This window comes from Temnothorax nylanderi, unplaced genomic scaffold (genome assembly GCF_030848795.1).
Source record: "Temnothorax nylanderi isolate EJ_2023f unplaced genomic scaffold, tnyl_v1.0 TNYL_tig0147_pilon, whole genome shotgun sequence".
Lineage (NCBI taxonomy): Eukaryota > Metazoa > Arthropoda > Insecta > Hymenoptera > Formicidae > Temnothorax > Temnothorax nylanderi.
Window position 1 is genome coordinate 449,087 of NW_027249209.1, and position 11,829 is coordinate 460,915.

The following is an 11,829-nucleotide window of genomic DNA, read 5'->3' on the forward strand; positions in this document are numbered from 1 at the left end:
TCACGGATCTTGCGAGAGACGGCGCGATGGCGCACGCAGCTGTGGGCAGTTTCGGGGTTGGCTACATTGTCTGATTCCTACACAGCAATCGAACCAGGACAGATATATGATACAGATATCTCGTTAGGCATTTTTACATTTTTTTCAATTATTACTAATTATTTTACAATCCCACCCTTCATTAGTACCTAAACTTTACTCCTGTAAAAGGATTTTGCGATCTATGAAGCCGTTTCAAAGAACGAGCTTTGACAGATATGTCGTACAGATGCCTCGTTAGGCATTGGGCGCGTTCAGCAGACCAAGCCGCTGAGTAGCAGTCGAACGTGATTGGCTCTTACTTTTAGAACCAACCAATCAACGCAGAGTGTTGATCAGATGAACTCAACGATATATCTGTCTAAACTCGTTCTTTGAAACGGCTTCATAGATCGCAAAATCCTTTTACAGGAGTAAAGTATAGGTACTAATGAAGGGTGGGATTGTAAAATAATTAGTAATAATTGAAAAAAATGTAAAAATGGCCGCGTTCAGCAGACACACTGTTGACATGATGTACAGATGCCTCGTTAGGCATTTTACATTTTTTCCAATTATTACTACTTTTTTTATATATTCCCACTCTTCATTAGTACCTCTACTTTACTCCTGTAAAAGGATTTTGCGATTTATAAAGCCGTTTCAAAGAACGAGCTTTGACAGATATGTCGTACAGGGCCTCGTTAGGCATTTTTACATTTTTTCCAATTATCACTACTTTCTTTATATTCCCACTCTTCATTAGTATCTATACTTTACTCCTGTAAAAGGATTTTGCGATCTATAAAGCCGTTTCAAAGAACGAGCTTTGGCAGATATGTCGTAACAGATGCCGCGTTAGGCATTTTTACATTTTTTTCAATTATTACTAATTTTTTTATATTCCCACTCTTCATTATTAGTACCTATACTTTACTCCTGTAAAAGGATTTTGCGATCTATAAAGCCGTTTCAAAGAACGAGCTTTGACAGATATGTCATACAGATGCCTCGTTAGGCATTTTTACATTTTTTTCAATTATTACTAATTTATATATGTATACATATATCTTCCATCGCGTAAATTCTGCAAATGAACTTTGCTTGAAAAATACATATGATATAAAGGCACAAAAGAAATTTATGCAGAATTATTCTTAGTACAAAGTAATCGGAGCACGATTCTGGAGACGTCCCGTGTCCGCGATATTGTCATCGTGGACGAGGCTCCGGGCCCAGAGAAAAAATAATCGTACTAACGATCGATAGACCCCCGATATTGTCGTACAAAATGTATGTCTACCTATCCCACTATCCCTAGCTTCTTCTCCTCTGTATATTATAATGAAAAAAACGTATCCAACTGAAAAAGGCCCGTTTAGCGACATAGGAAGCCGATGCCAGTCTCACGCGAAAAGCGAACGTCGAATTTATAACACAATGGCTGCGTTCGGGAAGCGCGCTATTAGCGCTATTGCATCATTCTATCTTTATCGTTCATCAGGTGTAAAACAAGGATAAAATAAGCAAATAGCACTAATAGTGTCTTCCCGAACGCACCCAATAAATTAGTATTTAGCATCTCGAATTTCTATCAAGAAACGAGACAGGTCATTTTTTTGTTTTCTAACCGAATTTCACTAATATCTAAACGTCAGAAACGCACGTGGTCCGAGTTAGCACAGTCCGACAGATTTCTTCCTATAGACGGCATAGTTGCCAAAATATATTTCATGCATGAAAAGAAAATTAATCTGCACAAATCAAATAATATTATGAGCGCGAAAAATATACACGAAGAATTTATTTTGAGAATCAGAAAGATTAAAAAAACGCGACAAAGTTTTTTCCCTCCGGATGAAATTCCAACGTGCGCTTCTAAGGTCAACGTGCATCCTTTGCTAAACGAATGAATTCATACTCATTTTGCTGCCAGATTTTTATTGACGTGATACAGACGGGTGTACATCTGAGCCTCAATAAAACGCGAGTAATCGTAAATCAATTATGCGAAAGATATTAGATCTTATATTCGTCAATAAAGTTATAAAATCCGCAAACAATGCGAAAATTTGCGCATAGTCCCTCGTGATCAAATATAAATGCATCGCGTCGCTTCGCTAATGATCGGATAAACACTCTCGAAAACGCAACAAAATATTTGCTCCACGAAATAAGCTCGCACAAATTGCATCTGACAAAACTGAAATTTAACAATTATATATAAAATCAAAAGCTATAAATTAGTTTTTTGTTTTGAACAAGAGAAGTTGAGACACGTAGCGATAAAATTGAATGAATTCTCAACACAATAAAAATAAGTTTAATAATTTTCTTCTACGGTTTTCGTTTCCTTTTTAAGAAATAAAGATGTTAAAAAAAATCAATACAAAGTAATATGTTACAAAAGTTTCTCTTGGTGTAAATTTTCAAAAGGAGGAAAGCAAGTTTGAAAGAATAATATGATAAATCAACATTCTCTGAATACATATTAGAAACCATTTTTTTATATACAATTTCTTTTTTATTATCTGGTACATCTTTTTTCTAATTAGACTGATTGCTAATATATCTTTTAATATGCATAAAAATATATATTTAAATTCTTAGTGCTTCTGCATGATAGTGCAATAATTTCAGATTTTTTGCCATCACCTATTACTTCAGACTATCAATCTTACTGAAAAGGAACCTGCGTAGATTTAAACAAATAATGGAGAATTATGAATAATATGAGGTTTCCAACGCTGAGCTTTTTATGTAAACTCTTTCAAAGGATCTATCCATTCTTGATGGGGTAAAATAATAACTTCTATAACAAATGCAATAAATATTAAATTTATAGTATTGATTTATATAATTAATTTTATTCTGTCTTTATATAGAAAAATATACACTCAGTCTTAGCATCAGAGTAGAGGGTAACGCAGCTGATGAACAGTATAGATATAATAACAAACTAAATAAAAATCTTATTAATATATCATTATGTTATAATAATTAAGATTTTTATTCAGTTTGTTATCTATACTGTTCATCAGCTGCGTTACCCTCTACTCTGATGCTAAGACTGAGTGTATATTTTTCTATATATAAGGACAGAATAAAATTAGTTATATAAATCAATACTATAAATTTAATATTTATTGCATTTGTTATAGAAGTTATTATTTTACCCCATCAAGAATGGATAGATCCTTTGAAAGAGTTTTACATCATTCATTTACATTACAAGAAAAAAATTATTTGAGGTGCAAGAGATGCAGTAAATTGCCACGTCTAATAAGTACCCGCGTCAATACATACTATGTATACTAATTCACATTCTCAATTATGCTACTGTTATTATTTGTCATCAGACAATTATAAACATACACATAATAATTAGATACATATTATATATATATACGCACATGTGTGCATAAGAATATATGTAATTTATAAAAAGCGGGTGCTTATCAGCCTTGATACGTTACTGCCTTCTGCTACGGACGGCCAGAAAGCATTTTCAGGTTCAGGCCGTATTGCTAAAGAATCCATAGACGCGGCAACGCCGCGCGGCGTTGCATATGTCTCTCTACCGTGCGTCCGTGTGAGCAATTCAGTGGTGTGTGTACGTGTACGGACATACACCACTTCATAGAACCTGAAATTAGTTGGTAACACTGAAACCGGAGTTTCGCGTTGTCACCACGCGAGGTCTCCAATATCAGTTCGGCCTTTGCTTTAGTTGACAGAGTTGACATTACCGACGTCGAGGAAGTTCGGCCTTAGCTTTAGCATCCCCTTAATTGAGCGTGCACTAATCTCCCTTTCCCCCGGTTGCTGGCCTGGAGGGGTCCATGCGGCACGGGGGGATGCTGGAGCCGCAGGCGAACTCAACCAGCGTCGATAAAGAAGTGCTCACCGATTCTTACACATACATACAGAGCGCAGGCGAACTCGATCAGCGTCGATAAAGAAGTGCTCACCGATTCTTACACATACATACAGAGCGCTGGCTTTAGGGCTACCCGTTATACTGATCCGTATGTTTTTGGCTGAATTCGGGGAGACGCGTAACATGTGCATATGAAATTTTCAAATGCACTTTTCTCTAAAGCTCGCAGCTCATTTCTGCAAGCACAGGATTCTTCTTTATTGTATTTCCGTGACTGCTGCAAGGTTTTTGTATACGTACACAGTCTAAAACTTTTATGTGCAGCAAATGTTGTCATAAGTCGACCGCAGAATCAAAAATTAAACTGTAATTTTCTAATGTCTTTTGGTTTTTCATACGCAATTGGTGTCTGCAGTCTTCGTTATCGTCCATACTTTAATTCTGGACAAAAAATTTTTAATTCGTTGAAATCAATCAAAAAATTAGTGTGTCTGAAAATATCGCGGTAAAACAGACCTGTCTCCAGCATCCTTTTAATTGATTTTATTTGTGAAAAATTAGTGAATGTAAAGCGTAAGAATTATTCATGTATTTCTCCTCGTTTCTTACGTCAGAATTCAAGACAGCTAAGACATCATTAAGAAACTTTAACACTTTGTGTTTTTGCAATGCAATGAGAAGGATAACGTGACAAACTAAAAATTGGTAATTTAACGGAAAGTCACACCAAATTACGTGGAGTTAATCGCATTCTTCACGGTCGCTGCTCCGTCCTAGGACCGTCAGCAGTACAGTTTCGCACACAAGCACACAAAATGCACAAACCCAATTTATTACGCGTATACGTGAGCACGCGTTTAATGTCGAGACGGCGAGAAAGATGAGAAAAGAATCGTCTTAAGTCTATTTAATGGAGTTTGTAAAATATGGTAGATATTTGCGTATTTTTTCTTATTTTTGAAAAGAAAATATATCATATAATTATAATATTATAAATGATTATGTGTGTGTACCTATATGTTAAGATCTTTAGAGAAATTATAATGTATTAATATCAAAAATATTTGATCTGAAATAATCCTGTTTTCCATAAAAATAGCAAAAATTTAAAAAGTTAAAATTAAATTAAATCGCGTTTTGATTCTAATTAAGAATATTTAATTCGCGTGTTAAGTGCTGATTTATTTTAATCGGGAGAAAGATCGTACAAGATCGCTTTCTATGGCAATCGAGTAAGATTTAGGCGAAGCGTCAAGTTCAAGGTATTCGATGAGATACGTGCAATTTTAGCACGAACAATCGACTCACGATGACATTTACCGAAGTTCTTGCAGTCGTTTTAAAACTCATTTATCAATGTCGCAACTCGTGTAACTTTGTTACCATAAACTCATTACGATTTGTCTAAAGTCAAAGAAGCAAGTCACATTAAGAATTATCCCATTGACACTTGCGTAGAATTAAATGTGACTTTTTCCTCAAAAGATGATTCAGATATTATTCCTGACGTAATTTATAACGTTCATGACGATGACACGATACGAATCTACAATCAGCACAAATATTGCCGGAGCGGCATCGCAAGTGCCATCTAATCTCGGAGAAAACCCGTAAGGGTTTACCTGTTCCAAATAGCGGAAGAATTCTTCACTTCGCTTGGAATGAAACCGATGCCACTGGAATTCTGGAAATTCTCCATATTTGAAAAACCCATTGATAGAGAAATTAAGTGCACCCCTAGTGCATATAGGATTTTTGTAATAAAATTGATTACAGGTGACTTTATTTATTATTGTCACATGGCAAAAAAATTGATTTTTAATCTTTATTTAATTTTCCACAATATATTCTCTTTTATATTATATCTAATGGCAAAGTTCTCCCCCAAATTGTGTTTTTTAATAATATAATTGCAGAATAAAACAGTGTACCAGAGTTACAATGGAAGATCTACTGTCTACGCATTATGAAATGGCGCATTTGCAATATTATTTACAATACAAGGATCATCCATTGCTATTCCGAAACGAGGCGATTCCAGGTATATCTTGTTTATATATATTCAAGTGTTCACATGTTTTACGGAATTGTATGTTCTATTAATAATAATTTTTTAATTAGGATTCCATGAAGCTGTTAGCGATGCAATTGGTTTATCCATTGTTACTCATCAACACTTACATAAAATTGGACTGCATAATAATTTAACGGACGATTACGATAGTAGTATAAATTTTCTCATGCTAATGGCTCTTCGCAAAGTGGCTTATATGCCGTTTGCTTATATAGTCGATCAGGTAAGTAATGACAAACAATTAAATAATTAATAAATAAATAGTATAATAGACATATTATACGCGGAAATTACCTATTATAATAAGTAATTTCAACGTATAATATAGACACTTATTACTTATACTATTTATTTATAAAATATCTTTTTAAAATATAAAAATATTATCGTCATATATGTAAGACTAAATAATTAAATAGTCATAAATTACACGTATTTATTTTTTCAAAAAGTGGAGGTGGCACGTCTTCAGCGATGGCGTAAAAGATATGACAGCACGTTGGTAGGAATTAAGGTTGCAATATCAAGGCATTATTCCATCCGTACCCAGATCGGAAAGAAATTTCGATCCAGCAGCGAAATATCATATCCCAGCAGATAGTCCTTATGCCAAGTAGAAACATATTAATATATGTTATTATATAGAGACAGTACTTATATAAAAGTATATTACTTTTTTTTTAGGTATTTTGTAAGTACTGTATTACAGTTTCAATTGTTCCAGTCCCTGTGTGAAATTTCTGGTCACACTGGCGAATTGCACACCTGCGATCTTTACAGATCACGAGAAGCAGGTCGACTATTATCGTATGTAAAGCTTACAAAAAAACACCAATAAAGCATCAATTACTAATAATACCTCAATGTCTTATTAGTAAAATGAGATTTCCATATTTACAGAGATGTTCTGTCGACGGGAGCTTCTAGACCGTGGCAAGATGTTGTCAGACAAATGACAAGAGGTAGAACGAATAGAATAGACGCTGGTATTTTGAGCCTTTGAATGCATGATTGAAACGACAAAATGAGATGCAGCCTGTAATTGGCTGGATCACGAGTCGCAACGACAGAAGTTAGTTTAAAATAAATATTTATTAAATAATTTTTCAAATATTATTCAATAAAAAGTGCAAAGTGTATCTTGTGAGAATAGGTATTTTACTCTTGTACGTATGGGCCATGGGGTGCTCACGTTTAGGTCGGTCGAAGGGGATGAGCACGAAAATTTCATTGTGCATATTTCGAGAACACATTATCGAGAAACATTTTAAGACAAGAATTTTTTTGTTTTCTGTATTTTAAGTGATATTTTACTCTTACATATATCAGTAGCACATAGATCTTTTTTTGCGTATATCTTTTAAACTATTACAGATAAACTATTACAGATAGACTAATTTTGTTTAAGGCATATGAAAGCACATATAAAGCACATAATTCTAACATATTGAGTTTTTATATGTAATTTTAATGAGTGGGAGTGCTAGCTTACGTTAAGCCAGCATCCTCACTTTCAATTGCAATTTCCCGTGAGACCGCTCGAGCACAAAAGTCGTGAATAGAGCACATAATTAGCACATAAAGAGCACTTAATTTCTGCATATGTGTTATTCTGATTTTTTGTAAAGGAGTGTTAACTTAACAGACATAAAGCTAGCTTTTGTTTAGTCGTCGCGCTCTTCGGGAGGAGACTCTCCCGAAACCAGTCTCAGCCTGTTCGCCGATCGGAACAGTCGTTCCCGATCGCCATTTAAATTAATAATACATATAATACATATAATAATACGTATGTGTGTATTCTTATACCTTACAATAATCAGAAGTGGGATATATGTATCCAAGATATACGGCGTGTATACGGGACAAGCGTGATAACGTTTCGGTACGGAAATCGCGATCGCAGAAGTAAAGCGGATTCGCGAACCCGAGGTGACTCGAGTGTGGTGATCGGTTGCTTACTCGAGTGAAGAATTACGTGTATGACACTAAAACGTTATAAACTGTATACAGTCGGCAGAGAAAGTAACTGAATTTATGTAAGATAATCGGTTGTCTAGCATAAACGATTAGAACGTATGCTAATCGAAAATCAGAAAGTTATGTGAAATGTCGAACGAGCGGCAAAGCATTACGATGAATCCGAACGTATTTACGGTACTCGCGTTGAAGAAGAAGCTAAGGCAGATGAATCTGAATACCAGTGGTGTCAAGTCTGAGTTGATTGCAAGACTGAATCAAGCAGACCCGTCCGGTCAATGGATGGATGATGTTGACGCGGATACAGAGGATGTGATAGAAGAAACGGAAGGTGCAACGGCAGCTGGAAGTACGAGGATGGAAATAAAGTCCCCATAGAAAAAAGTGAGATCGTCGACTACGTAATTGATGGTATTCCGGCTAAGATGATCAAATATCAGGTTATGATGCAGCAGTTTCCCAACAAGGAAACATTGTTAAAGGCGTTGGAAAACGTTTCTCTCGGAGCTGACCAAAAGATGCCACACAAAATCGAGAAGCAGCACTTCGTCAAGAACTTGAGCAAAGAGGCAGCAACGGCTAAGAAGATCGAAGGTGATTCAGGAATAAAGCCAGAACCAAAGTGCTTTAATTGTAACGTTGTAGGGCACATGGCTGCCAAGTGTCCGATGCCGAAACGTGAGAGAGGTGCTTGCTTCAATTGTCTTCAAGTGAGACATGAGTCGAAGGAGTGCCCGTCGAGAGAGCATACAAAGAGTGACGTATCAAAGGACAGCCCGGGAAATAAGAAGACCGATGTAAATAGCGTATTCATCGGAGAGATCAAGGATTTCCATAGAGACTTGGATTATCAGCTATAAGTAACGATAACGGGAATTTTGCATTAAAGTGTAAACTCGATACTTTGTTAGATACGGGTAGTCCCGTGAGTTTCATAAAAGATAGTTTCATACCGCCAAATTTAATTACACCAATATTGTCGGGAGATTGTGAATATCGAGGTTTAAATGATAGCATGTTAGAGACGAAAGGACGTTTAACGGTTAAAATGGCCCTTAACGATAAGAAAATGTATCGTTGTTGGTTGTACCCGCGACGTCAATGAAATCTTCCGTAGTAATCGGTAGAGATATTTTACGACAATTCTTTAGAAAAGAAAACTCGTCTGACGAAGAAGCCGAAAATCAAGTAATCCGTCAAATATTAAACATTGATATTGACGATTTAGAAAGAAAACCGCAAGAATCATTAAATATTAATCCCGATGTAAGTTTAGAAGCGCAAACAATGGTAAAGGAATTATTTGTCGAGAATTATGTTAAACCCGAGAGACCCGATAAACCGGCAATTAATGCAAAAATTAAGTTAATACTTAAAGATCATAAGCCTTTTCAATTCACTCCACGTAGACTTTCATATGCTGAGAAAAATGCTCTTCGTGTTTTATTAAATTCTTCGCTTGAAAAGGGGATTACACGTCCTAGCGAGTCAGAATATGCCTCTTTTATTGTGTTGGTACGAAAAAAAAAACAGGCGATTTGTGATTATGTATCGACTTTCGTGAGTTAAACAAACTGTTAATGGGAGATAATTATCCAATGGCAAATATAGAGGACTTAATTGATTCGTTGCGTGGAAAAAAATATTTTACAAAGCTAGATCTAAAGATTGGATTTTATCATATAAAATTGTCCGAAGAGTCGATTAAGTGTACGGCCTTTATAACGCCGTTTGGTCAATTCGAATTTGTTGTCATGCCGTTTGGTTTAAAGATAGGACCGAATAAATTTCAGCGATATATTAGTAGCGTACTAGATAAAATTGTGCGAGAGTATGCGAGTATCCTGCAATTAAAAGTGCAATTGCTTGCTTGAAACATGACGGCACTGAATCTTGGTCTGAAATCTTGCGTAACTGGTCAGTGACACATTCTTTAAGATTTCAATCTCTCAGAAATACAAGACTTTTGGCATCACAATCAGAAAGAGAATCTTCTTCTCAAGTATCGCAAGATTCTGACGTTTTAGTGAACAATTATTTGAAAAATTGGAATGTGCTTCAATTGCCGAATGCATATCTGCTGGTGAGAATGTAGAATTTGTATGTTTTGAATGTTATGCTTTTCTTTCCCTTTTAATTTCTTTGCTATCTAAAGAAAACGTATGCTTGACTTAAATAATTTACCGATTTAGCAAGATTTTAAAGAACTATATCCCGGAAGAGAAGACGGTCTTATGTCAAAATGAGATATAACCAAAAACGCCTTGATTGATCTTCTTAAAGCTGAGATTTCAAAATCAGATCAGTACGGCAGAAAGTTACTTACAGATATTATTGCTACAGATACAGGTATTAATGAAGAGACTATATTTGCTGTCCAATTTTTGTAACACTTAAATTTTTGTTACTTTATATTAATTACTTAATTCAGGGTTCGAAGGATACAAAAATGATGTAATCCTGTTTCACTTGCTACCATCACTTTGCTGCAAGAGAACAAGAGGTGCAAGTGTAGGTGTATCGTCGGTCGCAGAGGCCGTAAAAGCCTTTATACTTCATATTTCTGTAATTATCGTTTGCAGTAAACATTTCTGTTTTATGAAATAAAATCTATAAATTCATATTTTGAAAAAACATTTTTACAGATTCCGGGAAACTTAAATCGGCAAATTAATACGCATAAAAAGTGGCTGGCAAACAGAGGTCTGAATTTGCACCCAATGTTGATTTTTGTTGGACCAAATTTGTCGAATATTAATGCTAGTTATGTACAAATAGACACTGTGCGGTATCAGCTTCGTACTCCACTGAAGGCTTAGATACGTGCTTCAGGCGTTCCAAGCATTGGACGCTGCATATCCGGAGGAGTGTCGTGCGGTTTGGTTTTTTATTCAAAAATATTTTTACGACTTATATCTAGAAGAGGACGAACAGATTCCTCGAGTGACAAATGTAATTAGTTCTTTAAAAGAATTGATTTCAAAGATAAATACTACTTAATATCTCTATATATTACATATATATTTTATTTTAATTTAAAACTTTCTTTACTTTCTTCCTTTACTTTTATTGCTTTCCTTACTGTACAAAAATGAATTATATTTGTAGCGACTGCCATTAGCGTTTGTCTTCCATTAAAGCATTATGCTTTCACTTACGAATAGTTCATTCATATAATGTTTTTAGTACATATAAATGTGCTCAGGATAATTGCAGCAGAGAATACAATTCAATAAAAGTTTTTAGAAAACATTTACATGATAAACATCCTGCTCCTGTACTTGAAGAAGTACAGGTTCTTAATCAAGACCATTTGGAAAAAATAAATGAAAATGTAGAGTTAGATTTTAATATAAGAAATGCACTTCAACAAATTGATGATGATCAAGATATACAGATTGACAATATTATACATAAAGTTGCTTTTACTACTCTTGATTTTAAGAAAGCTGTATTTGAATTATCAAGAGCTTTAGTTGCAAAATTATATGCTTTCAATACCTTAAATAGAAGTCATGTACAAGAGATTATTGAACTTATTTCAGAATTTGTTTGTGGTGATTTTCTTACAATGTTAAAATCCAAAACTTTGTCTATATTGCAAGGTATTAATCAAAGACAGGATGATCTGCAGAATTTGACTGAGATGTTCAATACAATACAAAATATATTTCAAGGCTTGAACACTGAAACACAAAGAATAAATACACTTAAAGCAAGCCAGTCTTATGTATGTCCTAATTCTTACAGAATAGGGGTTGCAGAAAAAATGATAAAAGTTGAAGAAAAATGCAATTTTAACACCAGTAGAGTTGACAGGTCAATACATTCCAGTAAAATATGTTTTAAAAAATTTTCTAGAGTTGCCTGGTGTCTTTGA

At 34.8% G+C, this 11,829-nt stretch overlaps 1 protein-coding gene across 1 annotated transcript; it reads left to right on the plus strand.

Annotated features, from left to right (window-relative positions):
• The first annotated feature begins 5,839 nt into the window (after positions 1–5,839).
• LOC139777424 (angiotensin-converting enzyme-like) lies at positions 5,840–6,975 on the plus strand. Its single transcript, XM_071714843.1, has 5 exons — positions 5,840–5,939; positions 6,020–6,195; positions 6,479–6,585; positions 6,657–6,779; positions 6,873–6,975. The coding sequence occupies exons 1-5, from the start codon at positions 5,840–5,842 to the stop codon at positions 6,973–6,975; spliced, it is 609 nt and encodes a 202-aa protein (XP_071570944.1).
• Positions 6,976–11,829: the final 4,854 nt, after the last annotated feature.